Source organism: Grampus griseus (genome assembly GCF_964374135.1).
Source record: "Grampus griseus genome assembly, chromosome: 8".
NCBI lineage: Eukaryota > Metazoa > Chordata > Mammalia > Artiodactyla > Delphinidae > Grampus > Grampus griseus.
Window position 1 is genome coordinate 97,709,127 of NC_139002.1, and position 26,561 is coordinate 97,735,687.

Sequence of the window (26,561 nt, forward strand, 5' to 3'; positions counted from 1 at the left end):
GATAAGGGTTTATTTCCAAAGGTCAAAGAAATCTGTCGTGCACCTGATGTTGTGCCTAATGATATTTACCCCCATAACTCAAAGACGTTTAACACTAGGAAAAGAGAAGAGAAATACTCAGCTATGGCTCTTTGCCACTGTCAGAATCCTAATTCACTGGCCCTATGGGGCTCTCCTCACTTGGAGCAGTCATCCTGTATGCAGACAAGGAAGTATGGGATTCAATCAGTATTGTGACTGACTTAGAAATGTGTGGGTATGTAATTAGTTTCCCTTAGGAAGTCACCCCTTCAGAATTCAAAACAGACACACATATCGCTTCAAAAACTTTTATTTGTATGAACAGTTCCTAGCTCTTGGCTTAGCTTAGAGCTTTTAAAAGAATAGAGACCTTATATATTTGAGTTTGAAAAAAGTTTCTGCGATTAATCAGAAATAATCCTTTCTACTTCTTTCTGGCTTACTCCTTGGAATAAGCCAAAAATAAAACCAAAGTATACATTTCTTGACAGACAGATGAAAAACAACAGACAAACGTCCTAAATTCTAGGGTAGACTCTTGCTGGTGAAGGACACCTTCAGCTTAGTCCATTCTCCCAACCAAAGCCTGAAGGAGAACTCTAACACCTAATTCTTCGTGGAAAAATGACCAATTAGCCACTTAACAGGCTATGGAAAAAAAGGAAGACTGGGCATCTTTCCTTCTGTCCCGGGATCAGGGGTGCTTCTATGTAACACTGATCAGGTAAAGAGGGGAGGCAGTGCCTAAGGGCGGAGAAGAGGCTTGCTCTACGTGCTCTGTAGGGAGGCACAGGATTACAAGGGGATGGCGAACAGGCTGGCCTACTCTCAGTTCAACCAGCCAGCTGAGAAGCAGCAGTCTAAAAAGCCCCAAACGGAACACCCTTATGAGTTCAAGGGTTGAGGCGCTGCCTTTCTAACATGTGCCAAAAAATAACATAGTACCTGAATGGGGGCCTCCGGGACTTTGAGTTTGGATGGGTAGGTGCTGGAGAAAGGGAGGGCAAAAGTCAGCCGCTCTTTCCCTCACAGCCTTAGGCCAACACAAACTGCAAATTGGTAAGCAGCACCTTAATGCCTCTAGTGACAGTTACAGCCGAAGTGGCAGGATCAAGCTTGTAGGTGTTGGCATCCCCCTTTTTATATCGGTCCCGAAAAACATAGATGCTCCCATTACAGCTGGCAATCTTCCAGAGGGATGGGGCAGAGCTCCAGGCCTCAGGAAGGCAAAGCCGGGTGAAGCTGTCTAGCAGGGGATTGTAGCACACCAGGGAGTCCCCTTCAGCCACGATGAACACCAGATCCTTATGCACAGCTGCGTGCATGCGGCCAGCGAAGGGCAGCACATAGGGTTTCACGTGACACTTGTCTGTCTCTGTGTCAAAGCACTGGATGAGTCGGGACGGTTTGGTAAAGAAGTCCAGGTCATTCTCCTCCCCCCCGAGTAAGTAGATGATCCCGTTGAGGTTGGCACCAGCGGCCCCTGACACAGCCACCTCTAACTGGGTTGTCTCAGTCCAGACGTTATCACCTACCCGATAATAGATAACTGCATTGGAGAGGGTATCCTGCAGCGTCTTGCCACCCAGTGAATATATGGCATCTTTCCCGGGCACAGACACCAGGGTGTGCTGGAGTCGGTCACGGGGCAAAGGCGCACACCATTCCCAGTCCACAGTGGCATTGTTGCACTTCCACATGCGCCGTGGGATGGACCCTCCCACCACATACAAGTCTCCGCCATGCTTGCAGGCTGCAGTGATCTGGTGGCACAAGCTGTTTTGGCCACTTACACTGATGGAGTCATCTTCTGCACAATGTAAGGACACAGCCAACGAGTGGGTACGAGATGACTCTTTCCCGATCAGGTAAATGTGTACATTCTCCCCAATTTCCTATTGGTGAAATTAAAGGTATAAATGGTATCTATCAGTTCTAGGCTAAGGCTCACTTGAGATACATATCCTTAAGGTCCTAGACCACACACTTGTACCTTGCTCTAACCTACTCTGCTCTAGTTACTGTGTGTCATCCTGACTCTCCTCTAAGCACTTTCAGGCATCTTATGCTGAAAGAGAAAACCTGTTACACTCATTCCAGCCTTTTTTATAATTATCATGAGCTGCTACTTCGGATTATTAATGTAATGATGAGAGTAGTTCTCTCAAGGAGCTTTGGAGCCCAGAGGCTGGTGGCTTCTGGTCTCACACACACATCCTCCTCCCCAGCTCTTATCAGTTTCAAGCCAGAGACTTATTTACCAGCATCAAAGAGGCCAGGCCAATAAATGGCTGGAATGCATGGATATCATGGTGCCCAACCCTAAAGATATCTGCCTTACCTTCAAGCTAGTCCTGAGTGACTCTGAAAAAGCCTCTCTTTCTTCTTTATTAAAATTGATCCAGGCTTCTATTGCCTCTGTTGGGTTCTGGGAACATGGAACTCCATCTGTAAAAACCAGAGGAAAGGTATGGTCAATGGCAATCTGACAATCCAAAAGGGAAATTTAGAACAAGTGGCTTTAAAAACGTGAACATCTTTGTCAGACTACCACCATGTATGTATATGTACGTGTATGAGAAATTAACATAAAATTGCCTTGTTTCTTTTTTTAAAATAAATTTATTTATTTATTTATTTTTGGCTGCATTGGGTCTTCGTTGCTGCGCGTGGGCTTTCTCTAGTTGCGGCGAGCAGGGGCTACTCTTTGTTGCAGTGTGCAGGCTTCTCATTGCAGTGGCTTCTCTTTTGCAGAGCACGGCCTCTAGGCACACAGGCTTCAGTAGTTGTGGCACGCGGGCTCTAGAGCGCAGGCTAAGTAGTTGCGGAGCACGGGCTTAGTTGCTCCACGGCATGTAGGATCTTCCCGGACCAGGGCTCGAACCTGTCTCCCCTGCACTGGCAGGCAGATTCTTAACCACTGCACCACTAGGGAAGTCCCTGCCTTGTTTCTTTTAATCAAAATGGATGATTTGATATTCTCCTACTTGCCATGGAAGCAATTTACTAGGCTACAAAACTCACACTTGAAGTATGGTTATACCTCACTTGTGGAGTCAGGATTGTTACCTAAAAATTGGCAAATCACTTGAGAAGCTTCTTATTTAGGTATCTTGACTCACTGTCAATTTACTTACGTAACTAGTCCCACAAATACATGCAAAGTACAGAATGGATGAGACCACTTACGCACAAGAGAGATTAGAATATAAATGCAGATAGCTCCTCACTACCTTTTGTGGCTAAGTGCTGCTGTTTTTCTTTTCAATCCAAGATTTGTATATACTGTGAAATGTTGCTTTGTTTTCCTAGTCTCTTCGTCTGGAAGGGACTCTGTCTCTGATATCAGCTACTAAATCTCAACTTACTCTCTCTCAGAAGGTATCTAAATTCTTATCAAGAATAATAATGTAAACTAACACCAGGAAGCCTGAGGGTACCCTTCTCCTAAACTAGAACATTCACTGAACATCATACCGGTGTAGCTGGGTATGATGTTCCCCCTCTCTCAACTTACCAGAGATGATATCAGTGAGTAGACGGTGGGGCAAGTGGAGAAATTCCTCTGTGCTCTGCAGCTGGGCCAGGTGGGCCTTGGCACAGTGCTTGGCAGCAGTGTAGAGCTCAGGATCACTGTGTCGATCTGCCAGCCACATCACCTGAAGACAGTTGCCCACCTGCACTGTGCGGGCCAAAAACCGAGAACACTCCTCAAAGAGAGATGTCAGCTGATACATGTCTGACACCTCATATATTTCCTGCAGCTCCTCAGCTCGAAGTTTCACAGTCCCATGGTAGATATAATCAACCAGGAGCTGGAAAACAGACTCGCTCACATCCTGCAGCACAATTACCCGGTTGTGGGCCTCCTTCAGGTTGGAAGTGAACATGGACCGGAAGAAGCAACTCTGAGCTGAGAGGACCAATCGGTGGAGCTGAAACTCCCGGCCTTCCACTGAAATGGTGACATCAGCAAAGAGCTCTTCCTCCAAACACAGTTTCATGATGCCTTGAGCCACACGGCCTGAGTGTGACCTATCTTTGAAAGTGTAGTTCACAAAGTAGTTCTCATCCATGGCTGCTCCAGGCTCCTCTGGTGATTCCATGGTAGTAGCCAACTTCTCTCTCTGCCAGTTGTCTGCAAAACACCACCACCCTGAATAACTGAAGTAGTCCATAGCCACAGCCTATGAATCCAATTGTCCAATGCAGGGAGGGAGAAGGGAAAAGTGAGGGCACAGTCGGCCCAGATTAGCCTTAGTCCTGGCCCTGTTAATGACATCTCTGATGTTCTCCTTCAACCAAAGCTGGACTCACGCTCTTGCAATGACATCACATTCCTAATGAAATAAAAATTTCGTACTCTGGGTGTTTCCCTGAGAAAACACGGAATACTCCTTTCCTTTATGTAACAAAAGGCCTGGTATTTAGGTCAACACATGAAAGCGAGGGATTGGAGAAAGTCTATGATTTTAAAAGCCTGGGAAAAAGCCTTACTAACCAAATAATTATTAGCATAAAACTTGTGAGGCTCGGGGCAGCAGAACCTGACAAAAAGATCCCCATGTCCTTGTGGCCAAGCCCCTCTTTCCCCGCGCAGGGAATCCAGATCTTACAATCTGAGGTTTGTCCTAGGACATCTCTCAGATCCACGTTTGCTCTTTTCTGAGCCTCTCCCCGGCACTTCCCCGCTCGTCCTAATGACTCCCCAAGGCTTCCTCCCAGAACTCGAGACGGAGCCCAGCCGTCCCTAGCACGGGGCCCGAGGTAGCCCATCGCCACGTGCAGGGTTCCCGCTCCACCTGGAGTCGCCTGGGAAACGGCCGCTAGGGAAACCGTTCTTCTCTCCCCCTCCCCCTAGCCTTGCCCAACGGCCCTCATCAAAAGCTTAGCTCAGGGAGCGGGGGAGGGGTGTGGAATGTGGAACCCAGACTTCTCGCCCCTTCTTCTCTCACCAGTCTGGTTCCTTAGGATCCTTGCCTTCTCTCCAGCCTCTGTCACACCAAGCTAGGGCACGTTCACGTCACGGTTTCCCCACCCGCTGGCTTCGCTTTCTCACCTGCCTTCCCTCCTTTCATTCCGAAGCCCGGAACCCGGAACCCTGAACCCGGAACCTCTGCTTCCCACCCCGCGTCCGCCCGGAAGAAGATCTGTTGCACACTTCCGTTTCCGGTCCGTGCCCTTGGGGCTCCGTGTCCTATGGATCTGCCCTCGGCTACCTGGAGTGTATCCGGGGAACATGGCGGCGGCGGCGGCGGCAGCAGCGGCTCGGAGCTGTTGGCTGGGGCTCGTGGGGTCCGCTGCGCTGGCCAGAGGTGAGCAGTGGACAGCTGGCTGAGGCCCGGGGCAGGAACGGCTACACGCCCAGCGCAGGGAGTTCCTCAGGCCTCACCCTGCGCTTCGGTGTCTATCTTCCCATGCAGTGGCCTGGAGACCCTTGGTGCTGTTGCTGCCGGTGAGGAGGGAAAGCGCCGCGGCAGACACGCGCCGTGAGTATGTGCGGGTCCGGCCCTTCTCGGGACTACAGGCGGGGCCCCGTTCATTCCCTTTGTCAGATGTTTGCCCTTGTCCTGGGCTGCCCTCCCCTGCGTTTCCTCGCAAGTCTCTGTTTGTCCTTAGAGAGCTGACTCCAATGGTCCTCACTCTGCAGGCAGAATCGGGCCCTCCCTGTGCCCTTAGGCCTCTCTGTTATGGTCCTGTTGCCCCTTGTCCATTTCCATGATTCCCTTTTTCTCTGATTAAACTGGCATCTCTTTGAAAGCAGGAAACATAAACTTTGGGCCTCTGAGTCTTGTTATAATAGTAGCCCACGTTACTTGAATGCTTATTGTGTGCCAGGCACCTTGCTAAGCGATTAATGAACGATTATAGTCTCCACAACAATCTTATGAGATAGATAGTATTATGCTCTTCTACTGTAGAGCAGGAAATAGTCCAGAGAAGTAACTTGCCCGGGATCACAGCACTAGTAAGTGACAAAGTAGGCCTGCCTGCTGCCAAAGACAGAGAAAACAGTTACTCTGCGGCCTATGATGTGTGGTTGCTCAGTGATTTAGTGTTGTACGAATGAGTGTACGGAGATAAGTTACAGTCAATATAAGCCGAGTGGGAGTCAGGAAACCTGACATTTCCCCCTTTCTGGGCCTCAGTTTCCTCATCTATGTCACAAAAAAAAAAAAGGTTTCAACTACATAATCTGTGATGGCTCTTCAGCCCTGAAGTTCTTAGCTGGAGAACCTGCTATGAGCCAGATGCTAAGGAGATAAAGACAAGCAAAAGTTCTGATTCTCACACTTAAAGAGCTTTTAGTGTGGTAAGAGAGCTGAGACATATGCTGCTTTTAGCAGAAATGCAGGCATTGTGAAGGAAGAACCATGGAGTAGTTTTGAAAAGGGTCAAACACCCCAGCTGCAGTAATAAGGTGAGTCTTTGTGGACTGTGTAGGTGGCATTTTCCTTATGTTTTCATCACTTTCTGTTCGGAAGAGGAAGCTTCCACTTCACCTTTCTCAAGGTTCTGCAGGGAGTCCTGACTGGGAAACGGCACCCCTTACAAGCTCAAGAGACTGAATGCAGGGCTGGCTGCTGCCTTCTACTTTCCTTACTTAAATATGCCTTCTCCTTCCAGCCACTGTCAGACCACAGAATGATGTGGCCCACAAGCAGCTCTCAGCTTTTGGAGAGTATGTGGCTGAAATCCTGCCCAAGTATGTCCAACAAGTTCAGGTAATATTCACTATTGTTGTTCGGGTTTGGGTCAAGAAAGAACCATGTTGAGACTTCCCTGTCAGTCCAGTGGTTGGGACTCCGCACTTTCGATCCCTGGTTGGGGAACTAAGATCCCACGTGCCACGTGGCACGGCCAAAAAAAAAAAACCCCAAAAAACACTGAAAGAAAGAACTGTGTTCTTAGGGCATGTGGGAGTGGGCAGCCTGGAATCAAACCACAGACTCCTCCATCCCAACTTGGTCTTTTTTCTCTGCCTTTAATCGGGAGACTCCAGCTGAAGTTAGCTGCTCCCTCTGTAGCTTTGTTCCTTCTCCTCTCCTGTTCCATGTCTGCAGGTGTCCTGCTTCAATGAGTTAGAGATCTGTATCCATCCTGATGGAGTCATCCCAGTGCTGACTTTCCTCAGGGATCACACCAATGCACAATTCAAATCCTTGGCTGACTTGACAGCGGTGGATATCCCCACCCGGCAGAACCGTTTTGAGGTCAGTCAGGAGACTTGAGGTTTGGAGAGTAAAGGAGGGAAAGGGGACAAAACAGTTTTAGGGTGATAGCTACCTTTGGGAACCATAGCCTCCTTAGTTTCTGTTCAGGTCAAACAATACAACACAGCAGTTAAACCAGGGCCTCAGAATCAGGCAGACTGAGTTTGAATTGTAGCTTTGCCATTAGTAGGCTGTGTGGCTTCAAACATTTTGTTTGATTTTTCTGAATTTAGTTTTCTTATGTGCAAAGTAAGTACAAACAAAGCATAAAACCACCCTATCTGATAGGGTGGTTGTGAGGATTAAATGAGATAGTACAGGTAGACTGCTAGCACACAATAAGTTCTCAATACATATAGCTATTGTTATTGTTAGTATGGTCATCTACTTTCTGCCAGATCCTGGGATTGAGAGAGAAATAACACCCAGTACCTGACCTCCAGGAGTCCCCCACACTCTAGTGAGGAAGAAGGACACATAAAACAGTTTACTGTAATAACATAATTCATGGGATATTATAAGAACACAGGAGAGGCACTTAGCCCTGTCTAGGAGGCTTTTATGAAGGGAGAGAGAAAGTTTGTGCTGAATCTTAATGGATAACTAGGAGACCAGGAATTAGCCCAGTGAGGGAGGGCAGGTCGGGAGGCATCCAGTAGCATGAGCAAAGACAAGCATGCTGACAGGCTGAGCTATAGGGTGGCTTAGGCCTTTGGAAGTAGTTGCAAGTATAAGAGCATCTTGAGGTTTTGAAGTTCGGGACAGAAGGCAGGTTCACAGGGTGGAACTTTAACCCACCCTGTATCCTCATTATTATGCTCCCACTCAGGGACTTCTGTCCCAGACCCCTCAGCCTGTGGTCCTCTTGGTCCTCCAGCTCCCTCCATTCTCCCTAGATTGTTTACAACTTGCTCTCTCTGCGTTTCAACTCCCGGATCCGTGTGAAGACCTATACAGATGAGCTGACACCCATTGAGTCTTCTGTGTCTGTGTACAAGGCAGCCAACTGGTATGAGAGGGAGGTGAGTTACTGGACGTGGTGGACGCACCTCTGGGCCGGAGTTGCAGAACTGATTGAAATTACTGGATACAGTGCAGCCCCTCACCCTGTGTTGGCTGTGATGGCTGATTGCCTGAGTGCCTCTTTTTTCTAGATTTGGGACATGTTTGGAGTCTTCTTTGCTAACCACCCTGACCTAAGAAGGATCCTAACAGACTATGGTTTTGAGGGACATCCTTTCCGGAAAGATTTCCCCCTGTCTGGCTATGTTGAGGTAGGAGCCTTGGAACTGGGCAGCAGTCTGGGCAGGGAGGACCTGGTAGAGATCCTGGGCAGGAATTATGGCCATTGGATTGTGGTGGCTTAAGAGCATCAGTACTGGATTCCATCCTAGCTCCACTCTGACACAGTTTTGTCATCTGCAAAATAGGAACAATAATAGTATTTAACGATAGTAGATTTGCAGAAAACTAATTGATGTATGTTTAAAAGGGGAGTATTGTAAATGTTCAGTTGATGTTAGCCATTATTTTAATGGTCATTTTAATGACCAAGGCAGACTTAAGGACACAGCTTGTCACCAAGATCTAAAGTGGAGTATCTTTTTACCCTGCCCTGGATCTCTGAGAAGGCAAGACACTACATGTTCAGCCCTTGAGAATGGCCAGAGGCAAGACCAGTAACAATTGCCTGTAAGAGCCTTATAAGGCATTTCAGTGCTTTACTTTACGATTGCAACATGTTGCAGGTTATTAGCAGGAAGATGGCTTATTATATACACACACACATGATTTTGTAGCAAAGTAACTTTTTAGAAATGTTGGGATAGTGGCAATCCAGCCCATCACTTCATACCCAAATGCTCCTGTTTTCTTAGTGTTTAGTTTAGCATGGTCCCATTCCCAGCACCCAGTTGTCTTTACCTTATGCAACTGATCTTCCAATAACAAGAAAAGCCATGCCACATGTATTGCCTTGCATCTTGGCAGTGATAATGCCAAGGTCACAGGGCCTGAACTTGAGTGCTTGCCAGCTTAGGTTTGTTGTTTCCAGCCACTGACTTGCTCCCTCATCATGGGCAAACGCTTACCGTCAATTTATAAGAGTGTGTTGAGGGAATTCCCTGGCGGTCCAGTGGTTAGGACTCCACGCTTTCACTGCCATGGGCCCACGTTCATTCCCTGGTTGGGGAACTAAGATCCTGTAAACCACACAGTGCAGCAAAAAAGAAAAAAAAGAGTGTGTGGATGGGTGAGCAAAGTCAGTTCTGGTGGAAAAGGAGCTCAGAGCTCCTGATGTGGGGATGGTGGGCAGGGGGGCCTGCCTGGGTGATGGCAGGGCATGAGATAGAGGCCATTTTAGACTGTTTGGGTTGTGATCTGATGGGTAACACAGATGAGGATGGAGACTTACAGAGGCTGGGACAGGAGTCAAGGACAGAGAAGTAAAGGGGCTGAGGAAGGCTTTGGGAAAGTGGGCCTTTAGTGGCTGTAGCAAGGTCTTCCTTAGTGCTCAAGCCTGCCTTTTTCTTCTGCAGTTACGCTATGACGATGAGGTGAAGCGGGTGGTGGCCGAGCCGGTGGAGTTGGCCCAAGAGTTCCGCAGGTTTGATCTGAACAGCCCCTGGGAGACTTTCCCTGCTTATCGCCAGCCCCCTGAGAGTCTCAGGCTTGAAGCTGGAGACAAGAACCCCGAAACCAAGTAGTTTCAGGGAAGGCATGTGTATCCTAGAAAGCGCCATATCTATCATTGAGCGTCCCTGTAAATAAAATCCTACTTAGATTCACCACTTCTGTGTGCTTTTTGTGATTCGCGGGCCGCTCACTGTTGTGGCCTCTCCCGTTGCGGAGCACAGGCTCTGGACGCGCAGGCTCAGCGGCCATGGCTCTCGGGCCCAGCCGCTTTGCGGCATGTGGGATCTTCCCAGACCGGGGCACGAACCCGCGTCCCCTGCATCGGCAGGCGGACTCTCAACCACTGCGCCACCAGGGAAGCCCTGGATATACTTCTGAGAGAGAGATTCTGGAGCTGAAATTGAAAGTTCTCACAATCCACAGGGCTCAGGATGGGTGCGGCAGGGCCTCTCCTGAGAATTGGAGGGGTCTCAACGACTGCTAGAGAAAGCCCCTTGTCACAGCATACTGTCTGGCGGCAGCTGATGGATCCAGGGGCCTGGGTGGAAATAGGGCACCCTCCACCCACCCTCATCCTCATCCTCCGCAAACAATCACAGGGTTCCGTGGGCCAATAGTCAGAGCCAAGAAGAGCTTCAGCTCATTTTGAACCCTGTGTCCTGCTCCCTGCAAGCTGACAGCCCAGCATGCTTGGGCTAAGGGAATCTTCCTGCACTCTGGCCTGAGCTAAGAATGCTGTAAGCAAGCAAAGGGGGTCCCAGTCTGGGGCAAAAGACAATCAGGAGCTGCAGGTCTGTCTGCCAGGAAGCAGCACTCCGCACCCGGCCATTGTGCAGCCTGTTCAGCCCCTGGCCGCGTGCCTGAGGTGGGAGTGTTTCTCTGCCTGTCGGTGGGCCGCTCAGCCAGCACACCAGGCAGCTGGAAGATCAGGCTTTGCAAGCTGTTGCTCTTGGCTACTGAGGGGCTCCCTGGAGGCTGGGCTGGACTGGGTGTCAGGGGCTGGACTCAGCTACAGAATGTTTTGGGGGTGACGACAGATAGTAGTGTAACTGCCTGGGCTCTTGCCTACCTTTTTTTTTTTTTTTAAATTTAAAAAAAATTATTTATTTTTGGCTGTGTTGGGTCTTCGTTGCTGTGCGCGGCCTTCTCTAGTTGCGGCGAGCGGGGGCTACTCTTTGTTGCGGTGCGCAGGCTTATTGCAGTGGCTTCTCTTGTTGCAGAGCACGGGCTCTAGGTGTGCAGGCTTCGGTAGTTGTGGCACGTGGGCTCAGTAGTTGTGGTGCACGGGCTTAGTTGCTCCGTGGTATGTGGGATTTTCCCAGACCAGGACCCAAACCTGTGTCCCCTGCATTGGCAGGCGGGTTCTTAACCACTGCACCACCAGGGAAGCCCCCCTCTTGCCTACCTTTTTGGAGGGCTAAGTCAGAGCTGTTTGCTACCAAACACCTTCTTCCTATTAACTAAGCATCCCGCCCATCTGGGCAGGAATAAGCTAAGGGCCTGACAAGCCAGGAGCCAGGCTCTTCCTGCCAACAACCACAGATTCCACATTTCTGTGGGATGGAAAGAGCCCCTAGGAAGCCAGAGCCAGCCCCTCCCTGTTAAGCACGGAAGAATGACACGCCAAGCAGGGAACGGCTGGAGCCTGCAGTGGAAGGTTGGAGCCCTGGTGTGTGGGAGGCGGACAGAGGTGCAGAGAGCAGCTGGGGAGAATAAGACTCAGAGGACGTGTGGGCCATGGCTGGGACGATGCAGTTCCTGGCTTGGTTAATGGTAGCCATTTGCTTCCTCCCTGGGGTGACTACAACCCAGCACCGTGCAGGTACCGGGGCCTTAGGGTGGGGTGGACAGGAGCCAAGGAAGGCTGCTGGCTGACAGCAGTTACACTTGGTCCTATCTGAGCCTAGCAGGGCTTAGGAACTGAGGGCATGACGGGTAGCAGGCTGACCTGCGCTGTGGGGTGGGGGAGGGAAAGGTGTGGGCCCCACCCAGAACCAGAAAGGTCGAGGTGAAGTGAGGGGAGATAGCCCTAGGTGCTCTCAATGGGCCTGGGGCTTATTCTGGCTGGTGTGCAAAGGAGGACCTCTTAACCTGCCCTGGGCTTAGGACAATCATTCCAAGGTTTAGGCAGCACCCCAGAAGAGGGGTGAAGGAAGCTGCAACAGACATCCTGCCTTGCCTGGCCTCCCTGCCTTGCACACGGTCACTTACCGAGAAGCAGGAAAGAAAGAGGTTCTTCTCAAAGGGGTCCTTGACCTTTGGGGAGGGTCACTGGCAGTTTCAGGTCACGCTGTCCCTAGATGATTATATAGGAAGGAGAAATGGGAAGTGAAGTGTCTTGTGACCCGTTGGCCTGGAGCTCTTGGCCAAGTGAACTGTAGAAGTTCAAGGAGGAGTCCTGGACGTTCTTCAAGACAGTATCTGGGTTTGGGATGATGCCTTTGGGATCACAAGACCTATGCCTTGTGAATGAGAGAGTGAATGTCAATGTGCATATGTGTGTAGGGGGAGGTGGACATGGGATGGCACTCCTGTTCTTTTGTAGATAGAAGAACCTCTAGGCACCCCTACCAGGCAGCTTGAAGGGACTCGTGGGAGGCTGGGGTGTTCAGGGTGGAGCTTGGCAGGGCCCTGACTCCTCTCTGCTGCCCCAGGGCAGCCCATGGACAGCACCAACGTGGGAGGTGGCCTGCAGGAGCCAGAGGCCCCGGAAGTGATGTTTGAGGTCTTTCCTCCAGCCTGGGACATGGGGGTGGGAGTGTCCAGATGTCCCTAAGCTCAGGGTTGGGAAGGGGGATGCCTCAAGCTGGGGCTGCTGGGGGAGGGGAGCCAACCCAGCATGGGTCCTGCTGCCTGCTTATGCCCCCCCGGCCCCGCTCCCTAGGCCCCAGCCCACCCCTTACACGGCTCCCCTTGCAGCTGCTCTGGTCTGGGCTGGAGCTGGATATCATGGGGCAGCTGCACATCCAGGACGAGGAACTGGCATCCACACGTCCAGGCCGCCGGCTCAGTCTCCTCCTGCAGCACCATGTGCCCAGGGACTTGGAGGGTGCTGAGCAGCGGCTGCAGCAGTTCCAGGACCTGCGGAAGGGACCCCCTCTTAGCCCTTGGGACTTTGAACATCTGCTCCTCACAGGCCTGTCCTGTGTCTACCGGCTCCCTGTGGCTAGTGAGGCTCAGGAGAGAGGTCGCTGGGCCCAGGTCTTCGCCCTCCTGGCACAGGAAACACTCTGGGACCTGTGCAAGGGCTTCTGCCCCCAGGGCCAGCCCCCTTCTCTGGGGCCCTCGGCCTCTACCCTTGACCCCTTCCCCTAACCCTCCCCTTCTGCCTGTCATTCCCACCCCAGCCCCCTCCACCCCGCCCCCTACCTGAGCCAGACCCATCTTGGCCAGGGGCCTCCATCTGGCACCTGGTTTTTCCCACTGTGTTCGGGCCTCTGGGCTCGGCTTGTACCCCAGACCCCAGCTTACCCCTCCCCCATCTTCTTCCCTGGGCCCAGGCTCTGGGTCCCAGGCAGCAGGCACAGACCTAAGGGCAGGACTTGCAGGCAGTGTGTGTGGCGGGGTGGGGGTGGGGGACGGTGGGTGTAGGGGTCAGGGTTGAGAAGTGTGTTTAAGGGATGCTGAAAGGGAAGCTCCCAAGTAAGGCCAGGTCAGACCCTCCAGCTCCTACCCAGGCAGTCCCATGAGAGGCAGAATCTACAGGAAACTCGTAAGTGCTCAGTGCCCAGTCCTAATGTAGACACCTCTTTTAAACCCAACCAAGGCTCTGGGGGTCCCTAAGCCTCCAAGTACCCCATGTGGGCTAGGAGAATAGACTGGACATTTTTAGGTCAGTCTGTTGGAGGAATGGAGGGAAGCAGGTTGAGGAACATTATCTTCTGGGGGGCAGGGAAGTGAGAAGTGTTTTTTGGTCCATATCGACAAGGCTCAGAGGAGGGAGTAAGGCTGGAAGGGGACTGAGGCTGGCTGGTGTAGTCCTGATCCTGTGTAGCTCATCCCATAAAATGTTCTGTTCTAGCCTCCTGCAGCCCTGTGTCCTTCTGTTGTCAGAGTAAGTTGTTTAACCAGTGCCTTGAGCAAACCACCCTCCTCATCCCGGGAGGGCAGGAATCAGGGCAACCAGATATCAACTGCTTGTCCCATGCGCACACCCTACTGGGAAAAGGAATGTACCGTTTCCTTGAATCCCATAGCCCCAGTGAGGCAGCGGGGTGAAGTCCCTTGTCACAAAAAAGAACCAGATGGGCCCTAAAAGTAACGTCGTAGGTCAACGGGGAGGAATTACAGGGACTGACTGGAATGGGACATGAAGGGGAGGCCCAAATCGGGGTTAGGCAAGTAGGGTTCAATCAAATTCCCACCTCCTCGCCCTCCCAAGGCCTGACTGAATGCTGCCCTCTGCCCTCCGACCCCCACCCGGGGCCAGCTGTAGTCAGTCCCTCCCGCCCCGCCCGAGACAAAAGCGTCGCAGTCAAGACAAAGCGCAGGACCCCGGCAGACAGGCGCCGGCGCAGGCCCACTTTATTCGCAGAGTCCAGCCACGCTGGGCGGGCCGTCATGCTCGCGCCGGCGGGACATTTCGGGCCGCGGTTCCGTCTTGGCATGCACGCCCCGGGCCGCCCGGGGCTCCTCTCCGGGTCGTGGCTCAGAGCTCCGGAGGCCCGAGGCCGGGCAGGCCGGCGGGGATAAGGTCGGGGTACACCAGGAAGCCAGAGAAGGTGATGTACTTGCCATGGTTGCTGTAGGCGCCGTAGCCGTCGTGGTCGTGGCTGAGCAGCCAGACGGCGTCGCCGCGCCGTAGCGCCAGCATCACGCTCTGGCTCTGCATCTCGCGACGCCGCGATGTGCCGTCGTCGTAAATCATGGCCTGCACCTCGTCGCGGTTCTTCATCAGCTTCACCGACAGCGTCTTGCGCGGCAGCTTGCCCAGCGTGAAGGAGAAGAAGTAGGCGCCGGGCAGGCGGCAGCGGAACACGCCAGCCGCCGCGTCGAAGTCGCCGCCGATGTTGACGAGCTCAGTGTCGAAGGCTAGCGGCCGGTGCCGCGGCCCCGGGCCCGCGTCCGAGCCCACCAGGCTGCGCGTGCGCGCCGCCGAGAAGGCCGAGCGCGGCTCCGGGGGCGCGGGCGGCCCGCGCGCAGGCGCGTCGGCGTCGGCGTACACCAGGTAGCCGCTGAAGGTGGCGCCGGGTGCCCCGAGCGCGTACTGCTGGGCGCCGTGCAGCCGCAGCCACACCGTGTCGCCGTAGTCGAGCTGCAGCATGGCGCTCTGGCTGGCGGCGTGCCGCGTGGCGGGCCGCCGCTGCTCGTCGAAGGCCAGTGCCTGCACCTCGTCGCGGTTTCGCACCAGCATCACCGACAGGCTCTTGTGCGGGGCCTTGCCAGCCGTGAAGGAGAAGAAGTAGGCACCGGGCACGCGGCAGCGGAACTGACCGGTGGCCGCGTCGAAGTCGCCCCCGATGTTCACGTACACCTTGTCGAAGGTCACCGCCATCTCCGACGTGCCCTCCAGGGGGGTGATGCGTGCTGCCGAGAAGGCTGAGCGCAGCTCTGTCGAGCCCAGAGCCGGGCCCAGGGCCCAGCAGGCGGCCGGGCCTAGCAGGCCCAGCAGCAGCGGCAGCATGGCGCCTGGGAGGGGAGGCACGAAGGAAAGGAGACAAGGGTTGGGCAGGGGCGGCCTGGAGACGGGTTCCCTTCACAGACCCGCCCTTGACCCACAACTAGGACTCCTAGTTTCCTATACACTTGGACTAGGTCAGTGGTTCTTAAAACGTCATGGGGCCTCAGTGTCACCTGGAGACCCTGTTAAAACACACATTGTTGGCTCCCACCCCCACCTTATCTAGTATGAGGCCCAAGAATTTGCATTTCTAACAGGTTCCCAGGTAATGCAGAGATGTTGCTAGTCTAGGGACCACACTTTGGGGACCATTGGATTAGGCCAGTTTTGGTTTTTTTTTTTTTTTCTCTCTTCTTTTTTTGTAACCCCCGAACTCCTTTTTCAAGTGAAAGATCACAGACATATACCATAGATGCAAGCAGAAATGCTCTGGTCAGAGGGTCCTATAGCCCTGTCTGCTGGGCTTACACATCCCCTCCTCCTTGACACCCAGGGGCCCTGGAAATGCAGAAGGTGGTCAGGGGGTCTCTGAGTTTCCTTCAGCCTCCGATTTGCTGCATTTTCCTGTGTCTGTTCTATGGTCCTTACTTAGCCTGCCCCTCTCTCAGGCACTGGCTCTCTATACTGATATCCTCCATGATGGCTGCTGGTTAAGCCCCCATTTTGGCAGGAAAGGAAATAGCCACTCCCTGACCCATTTCCTGGCCTCTGACCCAGTCAAGGGTCAGCTCCCACGCTGGACCTCTGGACTCTCCAGGGGCCCTTCTTGCACTAAAGAGGCCAGAACAGATGGGCTTTGAGGTAGCTCCCTCCCCCTGTAAAATCAGAGTAAGAGAAAGAGACGCCTTCCTCTGGGCTTGGGGGCTGGTCACTGAGGGGAAAGAGAGAGCCAGGGGCTGCTGGGGATAGAGTGGGAGAGCAACAATTCCAGCACGGCTTTGGCAAGTCTGTGAGGTCAGCAGCTTGGTTCCTCAGTAGTAGTGGTGGAGTGGAGAGGACTGACAGCTAAACCTGGGCCCAGGTCCTGGCTCTACCCGTTACAGGCTGTGCAACCTTAGGCAAGTTCCTTCATTTCTCTGGGCATGGCTGCCGCTGTGTAACTGGGGAGGAGACCTGCCTCACAAGCTTACTGTGAGGATGCTCTGAGAAGGCAGGTGTGAACACCTTCGTTGGATGGCACTGCAGTCAATTTTTTGAGAAAATCGATCTGATCAAGTTTTTTTTTAATTAATTTTTTAATTTTATATTGGAGTATAGTTGATGATCAAGTTCTTGACATAAGGGGTTAGGGTTCAGTAACTCCTACCCTTGGAAACTTGGTAAAGGCACTGCTTAACTCAGAGGACTAACTCTCCAAGGGTAGAATTACGTAATGCTTCCTAGTAGGGCATAGGCTTTGGGGATTGAATACCCTGAGGGCCTGAAGTGGAGGCAAAGCAGAAAAGAAAATGAGCTGGTAACAGTCTAGGCCGTGGGCCTCTATGGGAAATGCCCAGGGAGTGTGTGTATCTTTGTGTCTCTTAGAGACACCGGGGACCTGTCAAGAAGGGTAGCCAGGTGCAGCTGTGATGTGCTGCACACAAGGACGTTCATCTGAGGTTAGGTGGGTGCTGGAGTCCAACCCACATTCTACTTGCCCAACTGTGTGGAATTGCTGCCCCTGGGGGAAAGTGTGCCTTTTTCTAATTCTCATAGTAAGACCCCCAAGTCCCTAGCCCAGCTGAACACTCTCTCCTTACACAGGACGTACCTTTTCTCATCCTTACAAAGGTGCCCCATGGGCTAGCCAGTACCCTTGGTGAGGGCAGGGGCAGGGAGGGGGGGCATGTGCAGTAGTGAAGATTGCACCTCACAGTATTCAGTGCAGTCCCTTTCACAGAGCTCTTTGGACACGTCTGGTGTCACAGCCAACCTGCGAGACAGGTGGGCCCTCTCCTGTTTTATAGGGGAGAAAGCCAAGGCCCAAAAAGGGGAAGCATTTCGGCCCAAGGCCACTCATGGAGCACTGAGGCAAGCCTTGAGGTCTGTTGATTCCAAATTCAGTGTGCTTTCCTCTCCACCACCTTTCCATTCTAAACACAGCTATTTCCAGCCAACCTGTCATCTGCCTCAGTTTCACTTTTCACAAAAATTGAAGTGGAATGAGTCTTGGGATCTAGGGTGAAAGGGAAAGAAAGCAAAACCAACCAAAAAAATATTCTTAACATTTTTGTCTTCTGGGAACATCTCAACTCTTCCTGACACTGCTGCTCTCCTAGCAGGTCTTGCCCCAGGAGCACCTGCCCACTCGACCCTCAGTAATCTTCCTGCCAAGCCTTCCTGCCAGTGCCAGAGAGTCCTCCTGTGTGTCCAGTACCCAGCCTCCATTTCACCTACCACTGCCCATTTCTCAGATCTGTGGGTCCCCATCCTTCCCTAAACACCCTTCCCAGAGCAGGTCAGAGGTAGCGGGTGTCAGGTGGGCATCACAGCTCCAGGGAAGGAAATGGCTGTTCCTAGCTCCATCCAGGTGAGGCTGAAAATAATCATCCTCAAAGAGAAAAAACTAGGACACAGTGCGCTGGACAGACCCAGAACCCTGGAACCGAGGGTGGAGGTGCAGCCATGTCAGGCTAAGGGGATTTAGAGACCCCTCCCTACCAAACCTCAATTCCCAGTCACCCCCTCCCTCAAGCTCTGCCCAAACCTCCTTCCCCACCTACCTTGAAAACCCCTCAGGCTCCCAAGAAGATAAGTCCCCCTTTCACAGAGGAAGCCAATTAATCCTTTCTCATGAAAAAAAAAAAAAACCCTCGGAAAACGGTACCCCAGACCCTCTCTCCCCCGACCTTCCTTTATCCATCCCTTCAGAGTAAAAGCCCTTGAGGCTCTTTCATGAAAAAAAGCTCCCAGGTCCTCCTTTCAGGGAAAAAGGACCCAATTCCCCGGCCCCCGCTTCCAGTCAAGGAGAAAGCCTGGCTCCCCGCGCCCCAGAGTAGCCCTCACCTGGCTGGGGGCGGCGGTCGGTCGGCTTCTCTCCGAGCCCGCGATCCGGCTCCGGGCTCCGGGCTCTGGGCTCCGGGCGGGCGCCGGGCTGCGCACTGACCGCCCGCGCTGCGGCGGGGCCGGGCCTGGCGGGGCCGGCGGCGGCGGCGGCGGCGGCGGGCGGGGCGCTGGGACCCCGGGGTGGTCTCGGGGTGGCGGGGCAGCGAGGGAAAAAGGGCTGCTGAAGAGCTACGCTCCGGGACAGCGCGAGGAGAGGCAGGGTAGGGGCGGGCAGGGGGAGAAGCGGGAGGGGAAGCGAGAGGGAGGGGCGCGCCGAGGCCGGGGAGCCGAGCCGCAGGGCCCAGGGGCACCGCAAGAAGAAGGCCCCCCGCGCAGGCAGCGCGAGCACCGGGCTCTTCTTCCGTGACCTCCCTAAAGCTTCCTCCTCTGGGTCTGGAGAGCAGGCATCATTAATCCAAGTTAGCAGATGGGGAAACTGAGGCAGAGGTCAACCTAGCGGTGGCTCAGGGCACTCTACAGACCAGCCTTCTCCCTGGTTTGAGGAGAGGGGACTGGAGCAGGGCGCAGAGACTGGACTAGCCTCTGGACTGCAAGGACAGTGGAAGGTGAGAGTTTGGCTGGGACAGATGTCCAAGCTGAGTGGCACTGGGGGAGGGGGTCTGAGGGAAGAGAAGGATAAATGAATCAATGCTGCCAGTAAAGGAAGCGCTTACAGTGACCTGACATTTCACCTCCAAATCGGAAAATGTCTGTGGTTGGTAAGGAAGGAAGGAGGAAGACAAAACCCGCAGACATCAGAGGGTCAGCCTGTGCCCCCCGGGGAGGGGTTGAGGAAGGAGGGGAGTCCTTGGGGCAGAATTGAGTGTTGGCAGAAAGGCTGCTTCCACAGCATCCGCAAGGAGGGAGAGGGTTGAGAAGGGCGATGGGAGGGCTCCAAGGGCCTGTTTGCAGAGGGACACTGACACCCTGCCTAGCTGGGCCGGGGTGGCAGGACCCAGCAGGACACCAGGGCTGGAACAGCTGTCTTCGCACCGCAGCACTCGCCGAGGCCCCTCCACGGCTTCCACTCTGGACTCTGGCACCCACCTCAGGGGGGCTGCGGTCCTGACAGCTGTGCAGGGGACGACCTGCCTGGCTCTCAGTAGATGTTGACCAAATGGATGGCTTTTGAAGAGCCCCACTCTTCAGCTGCCAGAGCAGGACCCCTCTGCCTACCCCCCCGATTGACTCAGGGGGCCTGAGCTCTAGTCCTGGCTCTGCCACAGACCCTCTGTGTGGTTTCTGAGAAGCCTGGTGCCCTGTGAAATCCCCTGTCCTCTGGAGCTCTCCTTCTGGAACTATCAAAACTTACACGACCCCAGTTAATCTAACATGGGTTAGTCCTCCTGAAGGTGTTGACGGTGATGATGAACTCATTAAGTGTTCTCCAGGGTGCTGAGGGAACGATAAAATGAATCGATATGTGCCTCAATAGAAAGGGATGGATGGAGGCGTTTCGGCCTGGGCATGGGGGCATTTGGGGACAGAGGGTGAAGCACCTGTCTAGCCTTTCAGGACCATCTTTTGCCTCCTTCACCAGCCTGAAAAGGCCTAGGTGGGTGTGGGGGGAGGCCTAGGAGGGCTGGGGAAGGCAGGAAGCCAATCTGCGGCAGCCACAAGCCTTCTTCTGGACAAGGAGGTTGGGGTTGCCATCTTGAAGGTGCATTTTGAAGGTGTGATTCCAACAGTGGGAGGAATGGGAAGAAGGCAGGACTCTCAGGGCAGAACAGTTAAACCACTGGGGGTCTGTCTCAGGCTGAAAGCCATCTGACACTTTCCCTGGGTCCACAAAAGCATTTCAGCAGAGAAATGAAATGTTCATTTCATTTCTCTGGAGACAGGTGGCCGAGGCAGATGACAGCAGGGTTTTTGCTTCAAGGGATGGGACGAGGTGGAGGCCACTGGCAAAGGGAAACAGAGCAGGAGGACGCCATGTGCTGGTGGGCATCTAGGCAGGCTGGGCAGGCTGGGGGTGCACCCGAATGAAGTTAGGAGGCAGCAGAGTTCAGAGAAGAGCCCTAGGGCTAGGCTCTAGCTCCTGTCTGCTCCTACCACAACACAGTGATCATTTTCATAGCAAGTTCCTTTCATTGGGTGTAGCAGATGCTACCAGTGCCCCCAGTCAAGCCCCCAGGCCTACTTGGAGGTCACCTGCAGACAGTTTCTGAACTTGCTCCCTGTGTCTGTCCTGTGGCATTCCCAGCTTTGGACGTGAGTGTGGGGCAGGCTGGAAGTGGGGAATTAACGCCCCCAGGGTAACCCTCCACCAAGGAGGGCCCAGAGTTAGTGGATAAATCCTCTAGCTTTCAGTCCCTCTGAAAGTGGGGCAATTTCCGATTCCCAGGCCTGTTCCAGTCTCAGAAAGACTCCAGCAGAATGGAACCTAAGCTGTCCATGGGGAAAGCTTGCTTATCCCTGTATGCTTTGCTTGCTTTCCTCTCTTGCTTGTCTCACTCCCCCACTCTCTCACCCTGCTTCCGGGATCACCTCCTAAATAAACTACTTGTATCCAAATCTGCCTCAGGGTCGGCTTTTGGGGGGAAACCGAACTGAGACAATGAACGATAACTGTGTTAAGTGCTTTTTCATTTCGCCCATTATCTTATTTAATTTCTATTTATTTGTTTATTTTTTAATTTATTTTTGGCTGTGCTGTGAGGCATGCGGGATCTTAGTTCCCAGGGATCGAACCTGTCCCCCTGCAATGGAAGCATGGAGTCTTAACCACTGGACTGCCAGGGAAGTCCCCTTATTTAATTTCTTAACATCCCCTGAAGTAGATGTCACTAACCCAATTTTACAAATGAGGAATAAAGAGGTTAATGCAGAGGTAGGATTCAAAGCCAGGTCTGTCTGGCTCCAAAACCCAGTCCTTAGCCACTGTGCTCTGCGGCCTCCTGAATTCTTTGATCCTCTATGGGCCTTAATTTTTTTTTTTTTTTTTTTTTTTTGCTGTACGCGGGCCTCTCACTGTTGTGGCCTCTCCCGTTGCGGAGCACAGGCTCCGGACGCGCAGGCTCAGCGGCCATGGCTCACGGGCCCAGTCGCTCCGCGGCATGTGGGATCTTCCCAGACCGGGGCACGAACCCGTGTCCCCTGCATCGGCAGGTGGACTCTCAACCACTGCGGCACCAGGGAAGCCCCGGGGCCTTAATTTTTCATCTGTAAAATGAGGAATGGGCTCTTGAGTTTGAAGGGAGGCAATGTACCCATTGTCTCCGGCAGCTAGGCCTGGTCATTGAGATGTATGCAGAAGTTATTAGGAGGGACTTCCCTGGCGGTCCAGTGGTTAAGACTCTGCGCATCCATGCAGGGGGCATGGGTTCAATCCCTGGTTGGGGACCTAAGATCCCACATGCCGCGCAACATGGCCAAAGAAAAAAAAAAACTAAAAAAAAAAAAAAAAGGATGGTGAGGATTTTACATAGTGCTGATAGAGGAGTAAGGGAATGGGATCCAGTCTAAGGTAAGAGTGTGAGCAAAGGTGTGGAGGTAGCATAGATCGGCCTGTATGTGGCTCAGTTGAAGAGGGAAGGGTTTGTGAAGGAGGCCTGGCAGGTGAGGTGTTGTAGGGCTTAAATGCTGAGCTAAGGAACTTGGTTTATCCTGTCGCAGGGGGTTAGGGCTCAGAGCAGTATTTAAGATTACTCCTACCACAGAGTGAAAGGCAGCATTAAACCATGCACAGAGCCCTTCTAAGTGCGGGACAGAAGAGGTGAGGAGAGGCAGGGAGATCTCTAAGGAAGATAAAGGGAAGAGACAGGTGGAAGAGAAACTAAGAAGAGCTGCAGAGACTGACAGAGAGAGCGCGCACGCACAAGCTCACAATTTAATTAGCTTCCTGGCTTGCCAGTGGCTTACAGGGGAATTAGCAGAGCTCAGAGTCTAGGGACCTTGCTGGGAGTTGAAGGGAAGCTAATAAGAAAGACAACAACAAGCCCCAGGGAGAAATGAAAGAGGAGGAATCGTCAGCCAAGCAGAGATGCTGGCAGGAGAAGCAGATGTCAGGGCGCTGAGTCCCTGCCTTCCTTAGAGGTTTCAGCTTTCCAGGGGAGTAGACATTTAGAGCTCCTGGGCTGGGCTCCTGGCCCCACTGCCCCTGGTTCCAATGCCTCTGAGCACCTGGTAAACAACGCAGAATGGAGGCAGTTGGGAGCGGCTGTGAGGGTCAAGTTCCCCTCTGTTGGCCCCTTTCCCAGAAGGGAACCCCCAGGTCCCTTCTGCAGACGGGGAGGTTGAGGCCAGAAATGCGGAGGTGGCCTGCTCCTGACCAGATGTGGCAAATTGCATCTTCCAAAGACAGCGTGATAGCATCTCCCAGCCCACCCTGCTCTTCTTACACCATGCCACGCCCCTCTAAGAGGAAGACCTAGGTTGGGCGTGAAAGGTGATGCTGCTTCTGCCTGGTGCTCTCTCTTGAAACTCACACTTGGAATCCAGCCATCATGATGTGAGAAAGCCCAGGCCACATGGAAAGGCCATGTGCAGATGTTGTGGCCAACAGCCCCAGTCAGGACCAGTTATCTAATTTTCAAGGTTCAGTGCAAAATGAAAAGGTAGGGCCCCTTGTTCAAAAATTAAGAATTTAGAGGGTCACAACATCATTAAACCATGCATAGAGACCTTCTAAGTGTGGGACCTTGTGTAGCTGTACACGTTGCAGCCTGTGAAGCTGGCCCTGACCGCAGCTGAGGTTCCAGCATCCACTGTTTGCAGCATGAGTGAGGAAGCCTTCAAGTTGACTCTGGGCCCAGTCACAGTCTGACTGCAACTGTACGAAGGACTCCGAACGAGAACTACCTGGCTGAACCCAGTGTATGTCCAGACCCACTAGGGACAGAATTGATTGTTATTGTTTTAAACCAGAAACTTTTGGGTTACTGCAGCAATAGATAGTTGGAATACTGGGGGAAACAGAACGTGTCAAAATTGGACTGAAGATACAGTACAGTTACTGAGTTTCTCCCCAAACCCAGGCTCATTACCTGAGCTACCGTTGCTGGTCCTCCTTGACCCATGTTGGCAGAGGAGACAACAGGTAACTCCAGACCCTACCTATGGACCTCTCACTATGGAAGATGGTGGAGCCATTTTGAGTCCTCTGTTTCTTGCAGTTAAAAGCACTCCAACTTTTACAAGTTATTTCCCCTCTCTGGGTCCTGGTTTCTTCGGATGTGTATTGAGAGGACTTCATAATCTAGGGCCTGTGAGTCTCTGGAGGGAAAATACAGAGGACTTGGTGACTAGAATGAGAGGGGGGAGTGAAGGAATTTTAAGAGTCAGAAGGGGTTTACTCCACCTCTTGTACTGGGATCTGGGGGGGACGGGGAAGGAATAATGTTCAGTCTGGGTCAGATGATGACTGGTTCCACTTTGGGCATTTAGATCACACTAGATTTGGGGGATGGAAAACTGGGGGGGGACTTACATAGTGTCATCAATTAGGCAGAGAATATAATTATGCAGGAAAAGATTGGATAAACACCAAAATGCAGGAAAAGACTGGATAAACAAAAATATTGTTATTTATGCTAGGTTCAGGGATGATATTTATTTTCTCTGTAAAATGTTTTCTATTTCCCAAACTTTCTACAATGAAAATTTATTCCTTTCATTTGAAAAGTAATTTGAAATATCAATAAAAACTTTAATTTCTTTCAAATGTATCTAAATACATATTGGAATTAGAATATTATAAAAGTGGGAGCTTAAGTTAGAGGAGAAAAGATACGATTGAATAAACTGTATGGCAACAACTAGGTAGCCATCTAGAAAACTTTAAGTTGGATCCGTACATCACACCTGATACCAAAACAAATTCCAAATGGATCACTTTTTTTTTTTTTTTTTGCGGTATGCGGGCCTCTCACTGTTGTGGCCTCTCCCGTTGCGGAGCACAGGCTCCGGACGCGTAGGCTCAGTGGTCATGGCTCACGGGCCCAGCCGCTCCGCGGCATGTGGGATCTTCCTGGACCAGGGTACAAACCCGTGTCCCCTGCATCAGCAGGCAGACTCCCAACCACTGCGCCACCAGGGAAGCCCGGATCACATATTTAAATGTAAGAATGAAACCAAAAAAGCACTAAAAGAAATCAAGTAATATTAAAAAAAAATTCAGAGTACAGAAGTTTGAAGTATGACATAAAATCCAGAATTCATTAAAAAAAAATTTGTGGATACTTTTTACTACAGCTTAAAACAAAAACATATTAACACGGCAAAACTGCCAGAAACAAAGTCAAAAGACAAACTACAAACTGGAAAATATATTTGTAATTCATAACACAAAGAGCTCTAAGAAAAAGACGACTGAGTAGAAAAGTGGGTAAGGAATATAAGCAGTTAATAAAAAAAAATACAAATAACTGTTAGAATAAGACAATTACCGTAAGATGCCATCATTGTTTTTACCTCTCAGGTTATCAAAGACCTATAGATTTATAACACACTCTATTGGTGATGAGGTGGAGAAACATTCATACCCCGTTAGTGGGAGGGTCAACTGGGACCCCTGGACAATTGGACAATATCTACCAAGTTTTAAAACGTGCATGCCCTTCAACTCCATGATTCCACTTCCTGAAAAGCTGTTCTTCAGATATATGCCCACATGTCTGAAATGACATGTTATTCATTGCAGCATTGTTTGCAATAGCAACAGAGGACCCATCCAATAAATTCTAATACATAGAATACTACCTACCCTTTACAGAAGAATGAGGAGTCATTTTGTATACTGATCTGAAATAATCTCTAAGATTTACTGTTAAGTGAAAAAAAACAAGGTGTACATTTGAGGGAATTGGTATGGAGCCGAAATAAAGCCCCGCCAAGCTGTAGCCATCTGAAGCCTCTCAAAGATGTTTTATGCACCCCTCGAATCATTGATTATAGCAGGTTCATTCTAAATGTACTTTTTCTCTTCCCCCTCACAATTCACTCCCCTAATACATTATTATTCTACTCTTGGCTTTCTACATGAGAGTCTTTTACTGCCTTTATGTGTTAGCTTGAATATCACCGTATGACAGGATATTTCCTAACAACTGGCTATGACCCAGTCCTAGTCCCATCTCCCCTAAAAAAAATAAATAAAGCAAACAACTTGCCATTTTCTATTTATTATGGCATTTATCATTCTAACATACTTTTTAGCTATCCACTCTAGAATACGACCTTCATAAATATTTGTTGAAAGAATGTTGGTTAAGTCTTCTGCTCTATAATCCTCATATGTATTCTTTGAAAAATTTATTTTGCCACTGTAGTGTAAGATCTAAACTTCCATACAGACTAGACTACTCATCAGGCTTCTTTTTCCATAAGTCCACTCCAACTGTACTTGGCCCTCAAAGTCATAGCTTCTTATAAATGGAGAAAAGAAAGTTTCATGGAAGGAAATAAGTTTACCTCCTTTGCTTTCCCAATAAGATGACCTCTTTCCTCCTCCGACTCTTTTATTTATTTATTTTTGGCTGTGTCAGGTCTTAGTTGCGGCATGTGGGATCTTTTGTTGCGGCGTGCAGGCTCTTTGCTGCGGTGCACGGCCTTCTCTGTAGTTGTGGCACGTAGGCTCCAGAGCGCACAGGCTCAGTAGCTGCGGCCTGGGGCTTTAGTTGCCCCGCAGCACGTGGGAACTTAGTTCCCGACCAGGGATCGAACTCCTGTCCCCTGCATTGGAAGGCGGATTCTTAGCCACTGGACCACCAGGGAAGTCCCCCTCCTCTGACTCTTAAATTCCCTACAATTTATTTTTTTAATCCAGAGTTCCATTTTTCCATTGATGCTTTCTTGAAAGAGTTCCCTTGAGTTTACACTTAAACAAGAAGAGGAGTTTAGGACCAATCCATTACAACATATTGGAAAATTTGTTAAATGTTATACATTTTATATTCAAAACTTACTTGAGAATTGCTTTAAGTTCAGGGCACCATGCTGTAAGAGTTATATCTATACTGTTAGTTAGTATAATAATTATCTTTGTAATTCTAATGTAAATAGTAATACTTTATTAGGCAAGAGAGGTCCTTATGACCATTTCAGAGTAT

General features: G+C 51.4%; 4 protein-coding genes across 6 annotated transcripts; 2 read left to right on the forward strand and 2 right to left on the reverse strand.

Annotated features, from left to right (window-relative positions):
- Nucleotides 1-137: 137 nt before the first annotated feature.
- Nucleotides 138-5,124, reverse strand: KBTBD4 (kelch repeat and BTB domain containing 4). 2 transcript variants are annotated; one of them, XM_082659733.1, is made up of 4 exons: nt 5,081-5,124; nt 3,539-4,159; nt 2,363-2,469; nt 138-1,916 (listed from the first exon to the last, which is right to left on the reverse strand). In XM_082659733.1, exons 1-4 carry the CDS (start codon nt 5,097-5,099, stop codon nt 1,056-1,058), a joined length of 1,608 nt encoding a protein of 535 aa, XP_082515859.1. In that variant the 5' UTR covers nt 5,100-5,124; the 3' UTR covers nt 138-1,055. The 2 variants fall into 2 exon arrangements, with proteins under 2 accessions (XP_082515859.1, XP_082515860.1); XM_082659734.1 differs by having other exon boundaries at nt 4,977-5,122.
- Nucleotides 5,125-5,208: 84 nt separating this feature from the next.
- On the forward strand, nt 5,209-10,017 carry NDUFS3 (NADH:ubiquinone oxidoreductase core subunit S3). Its single transcript, XM_082659735.1, has 7 exons — nt 5,209-5,336; nt 5,445-5,510; nt 6,649-6,746; nt 7,086-7,235; nt 8,132-8,257; nt 8,390-8,509; nt 9,773-10,017. The coding sequence occupies exons 1-7, from the start codon at nt 5,261-5,263 to the stop codon at nt 9,938-9,940; spliced, it is 804 nt and encodes a 267-aa protein (XP_082515861.1). The 5' UTR covers nt 5,209-5,260; the 3' UTR covers nt 9,941-10,017.
- Nucleotides 10,018-11,534: 1,517 nt separating this feature from the next.
- On the forward strand, nt 11,535-13,195 carry FAM180B (family with sequence similarity 180 member B). Of its 2 annotated transcripts, XM_082660393.1 has the most exons (3): nt 11,535-11,691; nt 12,524-12,594; nt 12,789-13,195. In XM_082660393.1, the coding sequence occupies exons 1-3, from the start codon at nt 11,607-11,609 to the stop codon at nt 13,182-13,184; spliced, it is 552 nt and encodes a 183-aa protein (XP_082516519.1). In that variant the 5' UTR covers nt 11,535-11,606; the 3' UTR covers nt 13,185-13,195. The 2 variants fall into 2 exon arrangements, with proteins under 2 accessions (XP_082516519.1, XP_082516520.1); XM_082660394.1 differs by lacking the exon at nt 12,524-12,594 and having other exon boundaries at nt 11,614-11,691.
- A 1,263-nt stretch (nt 13,196-14,458) lies between these two features.
- Nucleotides 14,459-15,497, reverse strand: C1QTNF4 (C1q and TNF related 4). The gene has a single exon (XM_082659251.1). The coding sequence runs from the start codon at nt 15,490-15,492 to the stop codon at nt 14,518-14,520; it is 975 nt and encodes a 324-aa protein (XP_082515377.1). The 5' UTR covers nt 15,493-15,497; the 3' UTR covers nt 14,459-14,517.
- Nucleotides 15,498-26,561: the final 11,064 nt, after the last annotated feature.